We start from the raw sequence: 20,799 nt of genomic DNA, 5'->3' as shown, positions 1-20,799 counted from the left end.
AAACATTAGCATGTATGCTACTCTTGTGTTACTCTTGCACTCCATGTTGTGTGCATCAGCCTAACCTGATGTGCTTCTAATTCTGATCCAGCCACATGATTGGTTTGGCGCAGCACTATCCTCATTATCATTGGCTTTTCAAATTGTCTGTCAAAACACAGGTGGAATGAATTCTATCAATGTTGTTATCGACCATGTCGTAAATGTCTATCGAGGAAAAGTTATATTGTCATATATATATTGTTATTGGTTTATCTTGCAGCCCCACCTGGAAGTCAAAGTTTAGGTAAATGCCTAGGTGCAATGCATAATGAGAATTTCCAAGCCTAGGATCACTGGTGGGAAAGGCAGATTTTCACCCACAGCTTGGTTGGATTAGAATATACTGTACAGAATGGATGTGCATTGGGTGCATTTCAATCTTGCATGTTGTGGGACTGATATGAATGTCAATCTTCAGGTACATGTAACAGTGGTAGCTAACTGAAAGTGAGCTGCTGTGCTGCTATGGCTTGAGTTATTTATTTTGGTTATTAATTGATTCTATTGGCAGCAAAAGTGCCTTCAGTTGCTGATAGAATGATACTAGTTGAAAATAAGGCTGTGTACTGAAACTTGGTATGGACCTGAATGTGTCCATAGCACTTGGAGAGTATTGAAAACTGTTAAGTACCAAAAGTTGTCAAGAATGCTTGATCATATTCATAGTCTTGGATCCTGGTTGACAATAAAGTTCCTGATTTGAATCATTATTTTACAGATTCTTTGAGGCAAAGTTCTTGCGGTTTCTGTTTAGACAGCATTTGATAAGTTTGATTATTTGTATCAAGAGGGTTTTGTACTGAAATAAAATCACTCTTAAAGCAACACATAAGCAACATGTTATTTTTAGTGCTGCATTAGCAATAGTATATTTTTTTGTTCCCCAAAAGCTATCCCATCTCAGTAGCAAACTTGAATCGATCTTGGCTTTAGAGTGAACATTAACATTTCACTCCAACACATGATGGATAACTTACAAACAGTGAACTACGGTAGTGAAAAATACATCAGTGTAAAATGAATTGAACTTGTGATGAACAACCTGTCTAGGCTACTAGCCAGAGCAGACAGTGGAGATCATGCTGCGTTTCTACTGTTCACTCTGGACAGTAGCTTTTTTTTTTGTAGTTAGTATGATACAGTATATTCATAACTGACTGATGAACATCACAACACGGACACTTGGTAAATATGACACAGTCATGGCATATATAGTGGCTTGATGAGCGTGTAACAGTTGACTAGCATGCAGTGGACTGTTGGATAGTCAGGGCTACAAAGCACCATTTCTTGGCTGTATTTGGAGGATCTGTCCAAATGGAAGAGGCCTTGCCAATCTGTTTAGTCAATAAAATGCAAACCTCAGTAGAAACAACCCTGTCTTTGTCTGTATGTTTGTGTACTTTAGTCCAGGACCCGGTCCTTGGTATTGCTGCCTTCAGCAGAATATAGTCATGGAAGTCACTGCTGATTTTGCTGGTCTTGTTATCTGATTAGAGTGGAAAATAAAGGATAAAGGCTGGTAGAAGAGGAGTGGAAGAGAAAGGGGGGTCAGAGAGAGGAGGAGGAGAGACCAAATGTAGGGTAAAATAGATGGAGAGATGTGGACAGACACACAGAGGTTAGTGTAGGCAGAAAGATGGGACTTGTCCATAGAAGGAAGTAGAGAATAACTGTGGAGACAGACGAATTAAAAGAGAGACCAGAGAATCTGGCATTTCTAAAGGCTTTCTTGTTGTAATCCCTGAAACAAACTCTTAATTAAATTTCTTTCTAGGGCCAAAGGGAAACATTTGGAGAATGAGAAAACACTTAAACATGGAAAACATGGAAAGATTGAGAAAAAGAGAAGGAGGAGAAGAAATGGGTAGAAAGGTCAGAGGGATGTGAAAGATCAGAACTGAGTGATCTACCACCTGACTAGTATTAGAAGGTCTATACGTGCGCACACTCACTCTTCATTCAAACCGGTGCACATGCATAGATCACGTGCATGGACGTCTTTTGAGTTTGCATAGCTGTCTCCTTTCCTGTGAGTGTGTCTTGTATGAGACATACCATACCAGTATTATTTATCTCTCTGTTCTGTCTGTCACCTTCTACTGCAGTTAGCAGGTTCAGCAGAGTGCCGCTGAGCTCCCAGTGAATATTTGGGTTAGCACTTGTTGCTTCATAGACGCTCACCTATTAAGGAAATAATGATGATTACCTTGTAACAGTGGTGTATGCCAAGATCTGGGATATGTAACACAGTAAGTGATGAGTCGACCTTAGTGACTTTGATTGTCATGGTCAGGTGACTGGGTCGGAGCATCCAACTCACAACTTACAGGACTTAAAGGGTCTGCTGCTAATGTCTTGGTGCTAGATACCACAGGGCAGGTGGGAGCTGTTTTGGTAGCAGGTTGAGGACCAACAGCATATTAGACAGGGTTGCTCATAATGTTTTGGCTCACCAGTGTGTATTCTGTAGGGACAGAGTATGGATTACTTCTATAGGTTTACTTACAGTAGTGGTGTCCAATTAACTGTTGTTTCAGATCTAAGTTTTTTTTCTAATATATAGCTTAAGAGTTGTTGGTAGATTGTGCAGTTGATTAACAGAAAAATGATCAACTACTGCAGCTGTTTTGATAATTGATCATTTAGACCACATACATTCTCTAGTTGCAGCATTTGCTGCTTTGCTGTGATAGTAAACAGTATGTCTTTCAGCTTTGAACTGTTGGTCTGACAAAACAGGGCCATGCCATGGCATCACCCCCTGGATGTAGGAAACTGTGTGGGGCATTTTTCACTTTAACCATTTTGACTTGCCTTAGTGGGAAACGGCACAGGTGTAACTAACAAAATTAGTGTTGTCCCAATCCAGACGGATATCCACTAGGATACAGTCTTTTAGGTGAAAAAAAAAATCAAAACTCAATCTGAACTGACAGATGACAAACTGCATGTTGCAGTTTTTCAGAAAACCTGCTGTTTATTCATAGTGACATGGTCTGTATCTAAACACACAACTGAAGAACATATGATAGAAACTTAATGTTTTCAGAACATATCTGTGTAGCTAGAATATCTGTTTGGAATACACAGCTCTGGTAATTTGCATATTAATTGAGATAAATTAAATTATCTTCAAACTGCTAAGCTCCCTAAAGGCATAGTCAGTTATCCAAATAGAAACAAGCAGTAAGTTGTCACCAAAATCCAGATCACAGGTTTAGAACATGCACTCTTAAACTGATTTTCAGCTCTTATGACACACAAATTAATAGTCAAAAATAACTAGAATTGGATCATTTATAGTTTGTGCTAGTTTAAGTAATTTGTGCGTAAACAAAACACTTAAATATTTTTCACCTATAAGAAAATAATAAGTGATTGAATCCACTCACTGTTTAAAGAGCTGCTCAGTCAGATGTTAATACTGAGTGGAGCCACTGGTCTTGCTTTTTGTTTGCGTCATTTGTGCGTCACAAAGCGTGACATCACTGTCTTGCAACAAACATATCTCCAAAAGCTTGCTGTTATGCTCCTGGAGGTGTTGCATTCACAAACACAGCTCCCTTCATTTTTTTTTTCCCACCTTCAGGAGACACTTCATATATGGGCTATGTGAGGCACCAGAATCACAAAAATAAGAAAAACCCTAGACATCTTAGGTTTCTATGGGACACAAATGCGAGCATAATCCAGTTATGACTCATATAATCCTTCTGACAGTTTGGTGTCAAGATATAAAGTGTTTGTCTCTTTGTGGGTGGGGGTTAGGGAAAAAAGAGAGGGGCTGAAAGAGAAGCAAAGGAATGTATAAAAGAGATTAGGCAAAGGAGAAGGAGCTAGAGAGCAAGAAAGAGAAGAGAGTAGGCAGAAACAGAGCTAGTTAGAGGGTGATATAATAAATTGTAAATCAATGGACAAAGGGAGGAAAAGAGAAAAAAATAATGAAACAAGTGATTGAGGAAAACATGAAAAGAAATGATAAAGTAAACAAAGAGAGGGATTGGGAGTCACCACCATCCTACGGATTTGTGGTAAACTGTAGTGGTGCGACAGTCTGCCTGTGGTGATTGCCACAGGTTATGTGTCTGTACCAAGGTAGAGGTGTGTGTGAGAGGAGAGAATATGCCCTCGACTGAGTTACAAGGCCACTGAGAGGCTAAGAGAGAGAGAGGGAGTGAGAGAGAGGTGGAGAAGGAGAGAGCGACGGGGGAAAGAACAGAAGTAGGCTAATCTGTGAGGATAAGCAGAGCTGCTCTCCTTCCTCTTGAGCTGCGTGTGTTTTGTTTTGGAAACTTTCACCTTAGCACATGCTGAGCCAGCCTACTGACCAAACACATATACACATATTCACACAGGCATACACACACATCCCATGGGCCTCAGCAGAAGTGTGGGAAAGCTTGTTGTTTTGCAGATATCACCTACATGTGTCTTTATGTCCTGTATGTGTATTTGCTGCTGAGGATAGCATGACATCAGATTGGCGAACAAAGCACTGTGTCACCATTGATTAGCATCGTATCAAAAGGAACTGTGTTCTTTGTGGCTGTGTGTTGTCTCGGCATTAGGGCCAATATAGCACAGTCAAATACAGACATACAGTCATTTTTCATTAGAGCCAGAAACAAACCTTAAGACTTAAAGGTCACTGAGACTCCCTCTGCTGGTAAATCCAAGGAATTCCCATAGAAGATAAAGACAGGTGACAAATTAATGAAAAAACCTGAATAAATGAGTGGAGAAAGATAACAACTGCAGATGCTTCCACACAGGTGCACTGCATGGGACACACTGCTCAACTGGCTGGTGCTTCAGCAGGAACAATGACTAATATGACATCTGCATCTAGATCTATAGGAAAGACATCAGTAAATAGAATTGGAACTTGTGGATGATGGCACACATTTGATAACAGTGATGCTCATGCATTAGGGTGATATGGAAAAACAGAGCAACTCAGTGCAGTGCAGGATGTGATCAGACTGTGACAGTTACAGAGAGGGATATTATAGTCGGGTTGCAGCAAATAAATCCCTCATTACAAAGATGAATGCACATTTAAGAGCTCAGTGGTGTAACAACCACAGACACAGTTCTACAGAGATGTGGTAATGGGTGGTATGGTCAGATGAACCATCCATATTTTCAACAAGTGGGCAAATGCAGCTGTGGTTTACATGGGCACTATATGTGCATGTGCTCCTGCAAGTACACTCCATGGACTATAGTGTCTGCAGTTATCTGCGTGCATGTCAACAAGGCAGCGCTCTCTAACACCATCAATAAAACACCACAATTTGAGGATATTCCCTCAACATCTTTTGGAAGAATGGTGTTCCATCCCTCCAGTAGACTTGGAGAATCAATGCCAAGACACACTGAAACTGCTCTGGTGGCATGTGTTGGCCCTTACTAAAACACATTATTTGTCAGTATATTTGTCAGTATATATGGTGTTATTGAAAAGAAGAGAGCAGTAAGCCTAATGATGTCTTCACTAGAATCAGAATCAGAATTAAGTTTGCACATACAAGGAATTTGTCTTGGTATATCGGTGCTAAAGAACAGTGATAGTAAAAAAAAGAGCATAAAGCAGAAACTATATTTACAAGGAGCATAAATATACATAATTAAAATGATCTTATTGAGGAGCCCAGTTGCAGAGGGGTAGAAGCTGTTGTGGTGTGAGGTCTTGGTTTTGATGGGCCGCAACCTCCTGCCAGAGGGGAGTGTCCTGAAGAGTGTCCTGATCATCTACACAGGCATTAGAAACGTGAGCAGTTTTAGCTGGCCAGCCAGAATACCTGACAGCCTCCATGTTGTATCTATGCAGCTGCCGTAGCCCAAATGTTTCTTTACTTTTTTGACAAGTGCACGTTAGCTCTGTTTCCTCAAAACACACAAGGGTTTTCATCTTAAGCTGCTGTTATCAGATTCCAAGATGCAGATGTGTGTTTTCCATAGGACAGTGTGGTGTCTTTTGACCTCCTCTCACCTCTTTCTCCGACCACTTAGCTGGTTTTATAATAACATTATTTTGAGAAAAACGTGACAAAAATGTGCAAATGTAGATGTATGTATGTGCACAATTAGTTGGCCAAGGGATTAAAAGTTGCTACCCTCGCTGTGTAGGCCTGCCACAAACTAATTGTCGTGCCACAGTTTTATAATGAACTGAAAATATTTTTACACTTCTCATAATAACATTAAAGAGGGGTTTGCATTGTTGCTTCATTTTGTGCAGCCCATTGATTTGCTCAGCCCCTTCATCTGTGTGCTCTGCTCACACAAAACTACACTGCATATCTAATCGAGTGCCTCCTAAAGTAACAGCCAGCCGCAGCCACAAATAATACAGTTATTGGTGGTGTGATTTATAGCATATACAATGATGGCTAGTTGTCCATTTCCCACACAGCATGTTGGAAAGATGGGTCCCTTGTGAAAAAAAAGGTATTAGTAAGAAACAAGAGGCCTGACTTGGGGTTTAGTTTCTGAACCTGTGTATACTGTATTTGTATGAAAAGAAGCTGTTTTTCTTGGTAGTGAAGGAAAGCACAGTGAAGGCAGTGGAGCTGATGGGAATGTTGGCTGAAATAAATGGGGCTCACAGCAGTAGACTTAATTCCATGCAATATTTGAAAACTCTTCTCTATCCCCTCGGCCTGCTGAGTGCTTAATCTCTCAGGTTACAGTGGCAACAGTTTAATATTGATCCAGAATTCTTCCCTCAGATTATAGCTCTGTTGTTGTAGTCAATCAATGAAAACAAAATTATTTTTTCTTTTGTACACAACCCTGTGCTACATATTGAATCTACAGATTTTTCTCTGTGTTTGAGTAAAAACAAAAACAAAACAAAACCCCCAACTATTTCTGTAGTCCCTGTTCATCACAAGAATATCAAAGCAACGCAAATACAGTTCTGGAGTGTGTTCCAGAAAGCAGCTTTAGTGAAAACTGAGTTTGTTAATACTGAGATTTCCAGAAACTGAGAGAACTTAAACTCTGGTAACTTACTGTGTGAACCTAACCTGCCCGCTGGCTGCTTTTCCACAACCAACCCTGAATTTCTCTCTGTCTCCTCCTGCTGAGCCTGAAGCAGCTGTCTGACAGGATGCCTTATGCAGTTGATACCAAAGTACATATCAGAGCATGTTAAATTATAGAAGATTATTTTGGGACAACATTGAAATCCTGATTGGACATAAGTTTATAACCCAAGACCTATCTTTACTAATGGTACCTCTTGGTCAATCAGTCATCAATGTAAGGAGAGAGACACTGATTTCTTACTTTCAAATATTACACATGACTTCAATGTCTGCTCAGAATAAAATCTATACACTATGTTTCTGACACTGTCTCTGTCAGCTTGTCAGTTCATCCCCCATCAGGTTACAGCTAATAAATATATTAAAAAATGTAATCTAACAAACAGTAGGATTCCAATACTTAAGCATCCATTAAGGAAATTAAATTCTGCTGAATAATGTGGTCTAGTGGACTACACTGAATAAAATGTAATAGTGTTAACTTACTGACTCTTTTCTTCAACTGACACTCCTCCACAGATCCTGTTGTTTTTTTTAAAGATAAATGTGTATTGCATAGTGAATTGTACTAGTGGAGCTCCATAGATAATGGCTTTTTTCATTCACGAAGCATGCACTTAACTCAGGGTGGACATAATCATAGTTGATTGAGTTAACTCAGATCTGCTGTTCTAGAACTCCCATTTCAGTCTCAGATCTAGGAATTCATACTAATTCAACTAATGGGCCCATCGCCAATCTAAATGTTGATGTACAAAGGCAGACACACTGGAGGATGGGAGTCATCTTACTGCCTTCTTATTGATTTCTTTGTTCATCTTTGCTGTTGTTTACCCTTTGTTTGATGTTTGTGGTCTGTGTTGTTGTTGTTTACATTGCTGTAGTGGCTGCACTGGTGAAATAGTGAGCACAGGCTGGCTTTGTGGGCTATAACATGACCTTGACTTGCTCTGCTGTTTGCTACAAAGCCCGTGTGTCCCACTCTGCACTCTTTGACTGGCTAGCAGGCAGGCTGGCACACAGTGAGGCCATTGTGGTCCTGTGCTCTGCTGGCATTCGGAAACACTGACTGACCACTCTACTATCTAACCTTTGAGTGAGAGCGGATGAAAAAGGGCGACTGTCCTCTGTCTCGCTAGCACTTACTAAGACTGAATGACTGTCGTCTACTCGCCCGCTCCACAGTAGAGACAAGCTGCAGTATACACTGCAGATTTACTAACAGAGAGCATGAAGGAGACTGAGTGGCTGCTTCAACAGTACTGCATTATTACAGGATGGAGGGAGAGCATCAAAGGCAAAATAATACAAGTCCATCAGGGCAATGTCAACACATTAGTTATATTATTAACAAAAGAATGGCAACTACAATTAAATTTGCCGTTCTGGCTCGTTGTGTGTGTCTTGACTTTGTGAGCCTGATAAGGTCACCAGGTTATGATGCACATATTACCTTTAGATGGTGATGACCTTATTGTTTCAGCACCAATACTCAGATAGACTGTGACATTCAAACCATGACTGATTGGTATTAAGGGCCCAAAGTGAGTCTAGAAATCATTCCTCACACCAGTACACCACCGCCACCACCAGCCTCAGCAGAAATCCAGATCCATCAGACCAGACTATGTGTTTCCAGTCTTTAACTGTCCAGTGTTGGTGAGCCTGTGTCCACTGTAGCCTCAGATTCCTGTTCCTGGATGACAGGACTGGACCCTGACTTGGTCTCCTGCTGTTGTAGCCCACCATTTTCAAGGTTCAATGTGTTGTGCATTCTGAGGTGTTTCTCCAGATTCCACTTCTGTTTCCCGTTTCATCTACTCATGTTCATTCTTAAACCACCTCTGAATTTAGTTAGTATCTGAAATGTAGTGGTGTCTTGGTTAAGAGTTGACATTAGCTGGCATATGCCGGCTTTTAGCCGTTATTATGTGTTGTTGTCTGGTAGATGAAGTCTAGTATTTTTGAACCTTTGCCTTATTTTCACATGGAAATGATTGTCAGGGACAGAAATCTTTGAAATCGGTGCAGTATTGAACAAGAACAGTGTACCTGGCAATCTCTACCAGACTCCATTGACAAAAACATTGATTTTTACTAAGCAGAACACCAGAGTTGCTAGAAAACCACTGCCTCAATTGGTTAGTGTGTTTATGTTATTGTGTGACTTTCAGTGGTGGAAGAAGTATGTGGATCATTTACACAAGTACCATACAGTAACTAACAAATGAACAGACTGAGGCAGCAGTATTCTAACAGCTCCAGTGTTCTACTTGGTAAAATTACGGTTTTACTCAATGGAGTCTGGTTGAGATAAAAAGTGATGTTTCTGGTTAATGAAACGGTTGATCTCTGCAGAAAACCTATCCATAATGTTGTCACATACTTAAAATAACAATCTGAGCCAGTCAGTGTCAAAACCATTTTTGTGCACTGTTTCACTCTCAGAATTCATCTTTTTGAAGAATGTGTTTGCCTTGTGCTTAAGGTGCTGCCAGCCTTAGAATATCCTTTACTTAAACTAATTGATAACAAAAACATCATTTGAGCTTCGCAGTTCTTTGTTTGTTATGATAAAATATTTATGCAGTGGGATTTATATGGGCGTGTATATGATGGTATTTAACTTTATTTTATAACCTAGCACTGATGGTACATAAAGTAGCACTTGCCTTTTTAACCTTGTAAATATGTTTAAGTTTAAATAAATTACCCAAATGTTAAATATTTAATTATTTAATTATTTCTCTCTCTTGCAGGCTTTCAAAGAGATGCTGTATGCTGCTCAGGACCAGGCCCCATCAATTGAAGGTATCTTTTAATGACTTAAAGGACCATACCAGTTATTTTGCACAGTCATCTGTCTATGATTGTATGTAATCACAGCTTACATTATTGACAACCATTTTCCAATTCATGGGGTCAGTTGGTTTCACTTCATTTTAGTATATTCTCAAAATCAAATTACAGAGACTTGAAACTTGCTCAATGCAATTAATGCTTCATAATGAAACGGGTTGTAAGCAGATGGCAGTTCCTTTGTCTTAAACTTGCAAAACCACTGCACATGGTACTTTAAATGAATAAACTGACTTAAAATATTAAATAAATAATATAATTAGATACAAATATAAAATGTAGTTATATGTGATGTTTTGCATAGTTTGTGGTGTAAGAAGCAGCAGCTCTCAGTGTATTAATCTGAACAATCTCTCTTCATAATCTATGCTGTTGTAAGTGTGATGTTGCACTCTGGAGTTCTCTTATAGAAAGCCATGCACTTGGCAGAGAAAATACCACTCCTCTTTGCTGTCAAGATTGGCATGTGTAGTTTGTTACCTTCAGCTCCTTGATTATTTTTTATGTGGAGCTACCTCATTCTGCATTATTGCTTAATTATGCGTCTTCGTAAAAATACACTAACAGCAGCCACAATATGACCAAAATTTAAGGCCTTAGAGACTCTTAAAATGTTTTAAAACCAGTTATCAGAGGCCTTATTTTTCATCATGTAATTACTGGCCTCTTTGTGCCACTGTACTGCACACTCTTAAAGTGATACAAAACAGTCTGACCAGCACAATATGTTTTTCCTGGTATCTTTCTTTTCATCTTATTTTGACCAACTAGAGTTTTAGCACTTGCATGGCCCAGTTTATACCCTCCTACCTTCTGTGCACTATCATGAATGCCATGATTGGCTGGAATGGATCGCACCGATCCATTTCAGTTATATCCCAGATCTGGAGCCAGGGCTGTGTAGAAACTCCAGATTTTTTTTCAGCACACACACAGAGGGGGCAGCTGGTGGACTATGAAGAGATAGTCCCTGAATCTGAATAAAAGTGCTTTAGATTATAATTGCTAACCCTACCTTTAATGGTGATACTGCTATAATGCTTGATATTCACTGTGTATTGTAAGTCTGTGAGAGTGGGATGGAGGTCTTAGATTCTGAGTTGAGGGTTGTATTTGACCCACGATGCTTGGAAAGACACAGCATCACTTAAATTTCCTGATCTGTCAGGATTTATGTGAACAGGCCAGGTCTACTCCTTCTGTCCACTGAGTTACAATCAGCAACTGTAGACACTGTATTGACTAAGTGTCTTACTGGGTAGTCACTGTGATTACATAGGTGTTTAGTCATTTTCCTCAGACAATGATTATATAGTTCATTTAAACATTATTCAACATGATATTTATTTAGTTCTATTGATAGTATCCTGATGACTTTTTATAGTTTCCTACCAATCTGCACACACATTGCTGTCATTATTATTATACACATTACAGAGAAGACATAGTAAATGATGGTATTGAGTGCTTAAACCTGTGTTTTGTTGTCACTTAGGATGGTTACATCATGGTGAGGTAGAGTACAATCCTACAAATGTTGTAAATAGTTAAAAGGAGGTTGCATTAGACCACAATCTTAGGCGAAAGTAAATTCTAAATGGAAAAAAGAAGTGTTGGAAACTTCATTTTCTGCTATAGGATGGTAGTACCTGACAGTCCTGGCTGCTTTCTTCATTGATGGTTCATGTGCGTGTGGGACAAAATCCTTGAAATGCTCCTCAGATTCAGCACTGTCAGTATCATTGCATTTCCTTGTTTATAGCCAGGCTAGTAACTCGACTGTAGGGATGACCATATCGATTGTTCATCTGTCAGGAAGACCCCGATTCAACTCACAAAATGTGATTCTTTGACTTGTTGCACTTACTTTAGCTGCCTCACAGTTCACACACACAGGGCAATGCAGGAGCAACAGTGTGTAAACTTTTACAATAGTGTCTTAAAATAATCGATCTACAAAACTAACTGTGATCGAACTAGAGATGGCAGTGGAAACAAAGGGCAGAGCAATACTGGACAGTATGAGGCAGGGCAGCGTGCGATTCATTTCTGTTGGCCCCTCCAGTACTCTCAGATCTGTTGCCTGTCTGCTAGGACCTGTATGCCTGTTATGGGAACATGCACAGCTAAAGTGCAGGCTACTGGTGTTATGGCGTGTTAACCCTGGCTGACAACACTGTCAGCAACCCAGCAGGAGAGACACTCCGATGACGTGTCATATGATTTCATAATTGAGCTATGACCCAGATGCCCGTAACTGTATGTCTGTATGATAAACAAAAATGAATCGTCAAATCTTCGTATTGAACAGACAAATCCAATTGGACTGACAGCTAATGGATGGATTGCCATGAAATTCCCATCGGCCTCAGCTGTACTCTGCTTTCAGTGCTAATTGGTAAATGGTAGCACTGAAAGCAAAGATAAACATACATAACTATGTTAGCACTGTCATTGTGAGCATGTTAGCATGCTGATGTTAGCATTTAGTTCAAAGCACCACCACTGTTGCAGCTAAGAGCAGCCTCACAGAGCTGTTAGCATACATGTCGACTCTTGCATGTATAGCATGTATACACACAGGAAGCACTTCAGCTGCATTTATCAGTTGTCCATCTGATGCGTCTGACAGAACAGCTGTCTGCACAGTCCATGTAATGGCTATTCTTTATTAAATGTGATTGTGTAAGTGTAAGTTTTTGCTATTGCTACATAGCTAACATTAGCATTAACAGATCTTGTATCACCAAGAGCTCCAGGTGGTTGTGTGTGCAGGACAAGAGGTCAGAATACAGAATTTGCGATATATTAAAAAATTCCCCATGGTAACGTAACAAAATAACATATTTGTGTGTCCAACGCACGTCTCCCCCTACCATCACCCCTCACCCCCTGTCTCCTGTTTACATGCATCTCAATGGACACAGGTACGGAGCAGAGGGGCAGCAGAGACAGGTTGACAACTCGCTATGTTAAGTGCAAGAAAACTCCCTATAAGTCTCTGTAAAATCATACAGGTGTTGACCCCAAATGTCTGAAAGTCAGACTAAAATATTAGCATCAGCTGTCTGCCGATAGTGGATCTGCTGCTTTTTATCGTCATTAAATACCAGAAATACAATACAATACTGCAATGCAATAAATATGCAATATGCAATAAATACCAGTAAATATCGTGCTAAAATTTTAAGTCTGTATTCCATTCCTGGACAGAGCTACTTTCATGTTGAACCGAGGGCAGAGTGAACACTACAGTGACCCACTGTCCAAAAGTGGTATTACAAGAGGACATGGGCCAGGACTAGCTGTTACATGAGTAGCAGGAAGAGATAGCAATAGATGCATGCTCTCCTTTGACAGTGAGCTAGTGCATTGTGTTACAGTACCCCTCTTTTTCTTCTTTTTGTTTTCTAGTGTGTGTGCTTTAACTAGATATGATGTGGCTCATTGACTGACCATGTGTCTGACACTATTCCTATATATGGTTCTATGCTATATACAGATGTCTGTAGTCGCATGTTGCTACCTACTGTGATGGAGTGATTCACAGGCTGTTCCATTCCTCTCTGACTTATGAATAAATCCACCCGACTGTTGCACTGACTGTCATTTTGTTTCATCTTTCCCTTCAATTTTAGTTTATTTTAAGAATTTTTTGTAACTTTGACTCAGAGTTACAGCTGACAACAATAATAGCTGGAAATGTTTAATGATGTATACAGTAGCCTGTAAACATTCCCCATTAACCCAATGACATCATCTTCAATGCCAGTGTATTGGTGTACCTTTTACAGTGAGTGGCTGTATGGCTTGATCCTGTAATTCTGAAACTGATTCTGCATTTGGAGGACACTTGTATAATGAAAAGCTTTTTAGCAACAAGCACACTTTGATCACTTCCAATTATTTGCAAACTATGTACAAAATCTCAAAGTTACATTAGCTCTAACATCTTGAAATAGTATAAATGTACATAAACAGACAGGCTGATTTAAGAGACAGAGGAATTTGAGATACATGGGCAGATCTTAGTAATGTTAGGTATTGTTGCTTCACATGGAGAGGTTTGTTGCACCAACCCCACTAACCATCTGTCACTCCACTTGTCCTCCACCTTGTACTATGATCTTCACATGATCTGTTTCTTTTGCTCAGACTGTTTCCACTACTGTCTGTCTTTCTCCATCTTTGTCTCTCCTTCTCTACGTGACCAATTTGAAACTGAAGTAAAAAAAACACAGCAGCTGAGCATTAGTGATTGCTTGCAAAACCATTGAAATACAGATTGACCACAGAAACAATTGAAAGTTCCTGCAGACTTTGTGCAAAATTTAAGATTTCATTTAAACCTGAGGTAATGATGATTTAGTGTCAGTGGTATTTGTTTAGTAGTAGTAGCAGTAGTAGTAATACATAGAACTGGCTGGTATACAGTTTGGAGAGAAACATTTAGAGAAAATGTGCGACATAATGTGCAGTACACAGGGAATGTTTAGCAGGCTTCTGGTAGACGCAGCTCAGGAACTCTGCTCGGCTCTCAGGGAGCTGTGGAGTTTATTTTTTAACAAACTGTAGCTCAGAATGAACAGTCACAGTTTACTGCTAACCTGATCAGCTTACCTGCCTGAAGACACACTATCTCTTTCCTTCCAGCACACTCGCACGCATACGCCTGACCCACACTGAAGTGTGCACACACAACCAACATGACATCTCTGTACCATCTTTTTTTTAAATCTGGATTTCCGCCGCATTTTAGTCATTTTGTCTCCCTGACTGGGCACACAGGGTTAAAACTGCTGGCTGGAAAAATGCCAATGGAATTAACACACAGAAAAGTCTGGTTATGTATTTACATCTGTAGAGTTGGATTCTTTGTTATACTTAAGGGTAGGTAGCATCAAACATGAAGGAATGACTTTATTAAACATGTTTACATGACAACAGTTAGGTTAACTAAAGTCATAATATCAGTGTTGGTTACTTTTAATGAATTGCCCGGGACCACATTAGTAAAATTAAAGACGCATACTTATGATGAGAGTAAAAAGTTTGAATGCACTCACTTGCTGTCAGGGAATGTCATATTGTGAGGATTGGTTACAAAGTCTTGTTTAGCTCTAATTGTATCTTGCCACATAAATAGTTTTGGTTTTATTATCAAAGTTGTGAGCTTTGAATCTCAGAAATTTCAAACACAATGGTGATGTATAGATATTTGACGGCAATGTTAGTAGTGTCACTGTGAACAATATTAACTGGGTTCTTCTACAGACAGAATAGTTCCCACTAGAAGCTCTACAGCATGTTCGATGTGTTACTCACTGAAATGGGTGACTCTGAAAAGACTGATTAAAAGAGAGAGAGAGAGAGAGAGAGATTTTTTTAATGGTTTGAGCATCACAAATGAGATTCCATGCACATCCATTGTATTGAGGTGGACAAATAAAGTCAGCCCCTCTCTTTTAAATAGCACATAATGTCCTCATCTGTTTAAGTACCTTTGAGCAAGACACAGTCATGATTGCAGAAAACACCTCTGCACTGGGTGGCTTCCAGGTGTGAATGTGTAACTGTGTGAGAGTGAAGCAGGGTGTTGCTGAAAAATAGAACTAAAAAACATCAATTGTCAAATGAAAAGTATAGCCTATTACTGAGAGACAGACATGTCATAATGATAATAATGATAATAATCATGATGACAAGAGCTGAGACACAGAAAGAAAAGAGCAGAATAAGGCCAAAAAGGGATAAGGAGATTACAGTAGTCTGACTGTGGTGGCTGTTTGTGTGTTTGTGTGCTGGTGAGAGAGAGAAGGAGGGAGGGAGAGAGGGACAGAGGGAATGGTTGGGACACTCCAATTTAGTTAATTTGGTGTCTTGTCTAAAAGCAGCCAGTCTGAAACACAGTGAATCACTGAGTCTGCACAGCCTGACTCAAAACCACCTGCCCGGTCTGTTGTTTGGTTGTTGTTGACGTGACAGTGGGTACAAGTTAGTGGTTGGACACACAGGTTCTCTATGTTCTCCACTGTTCAATTAAAGTTTACCAGAATCTGTCCCAGCGTGAGTTCTTAAATAGTTGAGATCAAAAATGGTGAAAATTACAGGACTTTCTTTTCTGGTCAAACTAAAATAAAGCATCTGACTCATTGGGAGGAACAGGAGTTAAACCTTTTATCGTGCTCTACAAGTAAATATAACTTTGATATCAAAATAATTCTCCAAAACAACGGGTGAGTTGCTGTCACATCATCAGTTGTCATGGAAATTTTTTTGTAAACATGATCATAAATTTTGGTTGAAAACTTGATCCCCTGAAATTTTCGAAAGATTGGTTTATAATTTTATATATTTGTTTTATCTGTCGTATTTGTCTTGCATAAAAGATTTTCAGCTTTTATTTTTTTGACTGACTGACAACAGGGGCCTTTAGTCTGAAACTGAAGAAGCATTAAAGAGGGTACATTACTCTGCTGCTTTCTCTTGCTCAGGGTCCAGAACAGGGGTAACTGCTGCTCTGTTCCAATGTAATGACAGTTGCTTGGTGCTGAATGTCAAAACTAATTATTGACTTTAGAGACAGATATCCTCACAGAGAGCTTAATGCATAATGAGAATATTGAAATTATCAGATCTTTTGTTGGGATCAGACAACATTATTGGAGCCTGATAATAGACCAGCAAACATTTTGACTGGTCACACAGGAAAAGCACAGATACAGATACTGTACTCATCTGTCCTGTTTGTCACTGTGCTACATCCAACAACAGCTGATTTGGAGCTTTGGAGATCAAACACATCCTGCAAAAAAAAAAATCTCCTAATGTGAAGAAAAAGGAAACAGATTCAACCATGTTTACACATATCCGCATGTGTTGTCAGTGCTGTCAGGTAGAGCCGCGAAATCAGTCCCTGGCACCTGTGCAAGTCATGAAAGACGGCGACCTATATGATTTGTTGGAATCAAAGTGATGCCTGCCATGTGTCACAGGAAAACATTAGCACTCCATTATAATTTAATCAGTGAGGGACAGAAACCGCCTGAACAGTATTATTCTGTGATTGTTGGAGTCAAAAAGATGAATTTGAGTTCTTTTTTTGATCAACTAATCATAAAGTAATCAACGAGCATATTGAACCTTTTATTTTAGCAAATCAACTCTTCTCACTGACATCAGGACGTCACCATGCTCCACACACTTGTAAAAATAATTATTTTTTAAGTCCTTCATCTCCTCTCCTATCTATCTGCTACATAACTGAATTGCTTTGTGTTTTTAGATGTTTATACTTATATATTTGTTTATTACTAGAATTCCACATACAGTCTCTAGCCTTCAGCATTTGAATGTTTTAGGTTTGTGATGAGCTGTGTATGTGTTGACCTGGGCACTGAGCTGTCATACACAGTTCCTTGTGCAGTGATTAATAAAACTGTATTCAATATAATTACATTCTGTATCTCTGGTTAATGTTTTTGAAAGCCAGTGTGCAGATCAATACTTTTCAGCACTGTTAAAATCATCTTTGTTAAAATTAGTGTTAAAATCAAGTTCTGTGTTTTCATCAAGTGTTTTGTTGCTGTCAAATTCTTAAAAATTATTTTTGGCTTAAACATTGGCATGAATTAAAAATATAACCCATGTCCACTACATAAGTGAATGTTCTGTTGTCTTGGTTCCACAAACAAAAATACCAGATGCAGTCGCAGCTTTTGAGTTGAAAAATGTAAGAGCTCACAGATGCCATGTAGGGCTTCATGACTTTAGGAGGCTGGGCAACCTACTGCTGTCTCACTGCTCCATCTGCTGGTTAGAGCAGGACAGCGCAGGGCTGTGTTGCATTTAGCATGTGGGTAGCAGTTTTACATTCACACTCACTCAGTATGATACAAAAATCTGTCAGTCCTCCATGCCCACTTGTCTTTTACTGCCTTTATTGTCTTATCTTCACTGTCCCTCTCTACCCACCTGTTCATTTCACATTCAGGCCCATTAAGGGTTAATTGGTGCTGTGAGTTGTCACTACTCTTAAAGATTCACTAATCTAACAACTCATCTCTTTTTACAGTCACAGATGAGGATACAGTCAAGAGGTACTACGCCAAGTTTGAGGAAAAGTTCTTCCAGACGTGTGAAAAAGAACTGGCCAAGATCAACACCTTCTACTCTGGTAATGACTTTAACTAATACTCATACTGCTTCAAACATACACATTCATTTACACCCAGTGAGCACACAGGTCAGGAGCTTCAGTTGATATTCACATCAAACATCAGAATGGGAAAAAATGTTATCTCCTTGACTTTAGCATGATTGTTGATGTTGAGTGTTTCTTATACTGCGGACCTCTGGGGATTTTCACACTCAGTAGTCTCTGATTTTACTGAGGATTGTATAAGAAACAAAACATGCAGTGAGCAGCAGTTTTGCAACTGGAAACACCTTACTGATGAGAGTGGTCAGAGGATAATGGTCAGACTGGTTGGAGCTGACAGAGAGGCTGTGGTAACTCAGATAACCACTCTTTACAACTGTGGTGAACAGAAAAGTATCAGAATGAACAAGACTATAACAGCAGGAGACCACGTCAGGGTCCAGTCCTGTCATCCAGGAACAGGATTCTGAGGCCGCAGTGGACACAGGCTCACCAACACTGGACAGTTAAAGACTGGAAACACATAGTCTGGTCTGATGGATCTGGATTTCTGCTGAGGCTGGTGGTGGTGGTGGTGTAATGGTGTGAGGAATGATTTCTAGACTCACTTTGGGCCCTTAATACCATCAGTCATGGTTTGAATGTCACAGTCTCTCTGAGTATTGTTGCTGACCATGTTCATCCCTTCATGGCCACAGTTCACCATCTGCTAACGGCTGCTTCCAGCAGGATAATGCTCCATGTCACAAAGCTAAAGTCTCAAACTGGGTTCATCTACATGACAGTGAGTTCAGTGAACTTCAGTGACCTCCTCAGTCACCAGATCTGAATCCAGCAGAACACCTTTGGGATGTGGTAGAACAGGAGATTGGCAGCTGACAAATCAGCAGAAATAATATGATGCAGTCATGTCAACATGGAGCAGAATCTCAGAGAGAGAGTTTCTAATATCTGGTGGAATCCATGCCACAAAGAACTGAGGCTGTTTCAGAGCAAAGGGAGGTCCTGCCCCGTATTAGTATGGTGTTCCTAATGAAGTGCTTAGTGAGTGTACTTAAAAGCTAGAGAGTGTGTTCTTTAGCTGTTATTCTTTCTGTTTTTAAAGTCGTTTTCTCCCTTTCTCCCTTCAGAAAAGCTGGCCGAGGCTCAGCGGCGATTCGCCACACTGCAGAATGAGCTGCAGTCCTCATTGGATGCCCAGAGAGAGAGCTCAGTTAATGGGCGGGGCCTGAGGAGGAGGAAGACAGTGTTTGCCCTGTCGCAGCAGGAGCGATGTAAACACAGAAACATAAAGGACCTGCAGCTGGCCTTCTCCGAGTTCTACCTCAGGCCTCATACTGCTGCAGAACTATCAGGTGCACACTCACACAAGCATCATCTCAACACACAAAGAAACTCAAGGGACACATTTTCACAGTTTCCTTTAATTTTCCAGTTTGTAAATGAGCCATGAGAGCAGATTTTCATCAAGATGTTGAAGATGAGCCTGAAAATAGAGTTCATATATTCAACATAATAATCATTAACCATTTAAATATTTTTGCAGTGCAGGTTCACACACAGAGCTGGATTCAAAATTTTCACTTGACTATTCATATGATATTTTATGATATTATATGTTTAGAGATACACCAGTTTTGGAAGTTAGAGCCGATAACAACTTTTTCATATGTTTAATAAAGATGCAGTGTTAGCATAACTTTTGCATTTACAAAAATGTAAAGAGAACAATAAAGGTTCACTTTGTGGTTTGAATTTTTTTTTGCACTGTCAATTCAGTAAGCGGCACTACTCATACTTTTACACCAACGGTGGATCAAAAAGACTAAGTGTAATGTGAAGTGTGAGGTGTCAAACCCACAGAGAATTTCACAAAGCTTTAAGGTTTTTCTTTTAGCCTCTCTCACTGCACCTCTCCTGCATCTATAGCAGGCAGCTGTTTGCAGCAGAAGCTCTTGATAAACCCTTTGTACACCACCTGCCCAACACCAAGAGATACATTAGTGATTCATTAGGCTGGTGAACATACTGGAGCGTTTAGCAGTGGAAGGAGACAGATTTAATAGTGGACTTCTGCTTATATCAAGTGGACGCAGAACTGACTTCAGTGCTACTGCTGCCGTTACCGCTAACGTTTCTCTGCATCTGCTGGACGTGTGAATAAACAGCTGTTTGCTAATATGTCCACCACACCGGCTGTAGAATACATCAGATGTTTGTAGCCTCTTCTCAGCCCCCGCTAGTTCTCAGCCACTATTATCCCCATAGATCCGTCAATACAGAACAGGTTCTACATACTGTATGTATACTGTACAGTCTGTCTGTATTATATGTGCTTATTGAAACACAGCTGGACCACATGCAGAGCTCTTTTTCTTCCTGAGCTCATTTACTGTTTCGCATCTTTCATCAAGTGTGTTTAATCAGCTGATTCTGACAGGTCTGTTTCTCTCTTCATCTAACACCTTTTCCCTTCTGTGTCTCTGAAGAATCTGAACTTCACAGGTTTCAGGAAGATCCTTAAAAAGCATGATAAGATTTTGGAGACATCAAGGGGGCCGACTGGAGGGTGGCCCACGTTGAAGTGGCTCCATTTTACACGTGCAAGAAAATCACACAGCTCATCTCTGAGACTGAGGTACACACACAGAGACACACAGTCATATGCTAACGCAGTGT

At 39.9% G+C, this 20,799-nt stretch overlaps 1 protein-coding gene across 5 annotated transcripts in view; it reads left to right on the top strand.

Moving 5' to 3' along the window:
* LOC108885348 (xenotropic and polytropic retrovirus receptor 1 homolog) overlaps positions 1 to 20,799 on the top strand; it is a 102,530-nt gene that overhangs the window by 28,567 nt on the left and 53,164 nt on the right. For 3 of the 5 annotated variants that reach the window (XM_051070192.1, XM_051070190.1, XM_051070194.1), the window contains exon 2: positions 9,860 to 9,911. The exons of the other annotated variants lie outside the window; for them this stretch is intronic. In XM_051070192.1, coding sequence (XP_050926149.1) covers positions 9,860 to 9,911 — 52 coding nt within the window. The remainder of the gene's footprint in view (positions 1 to 9,859; positions 9,912 to 20,799) is intronic. 5 annotated transcript variants of the gene reach the window in all.

The sequence above is a fragment of the Lates calcarifer genome, linkage group LG4 (genome assembly GCF_001640805.2).
Source record: "Lates calcarifer isolate ASB-BC8 linkage group LG4, TLL_Latcal_v3, whole genome shotgun sequence".
Classification (NCBI taxonomy): Eukaryota; Metazoa; Chordata; class Actinopteri; family Centropomidae; genus Lates; species Lates calcarifer.
The sequence above is the reverse complement of the archived record's forward strand: the minus strand, read 5'-3'. Positions and strand labels throughout refer to the sequence as shown.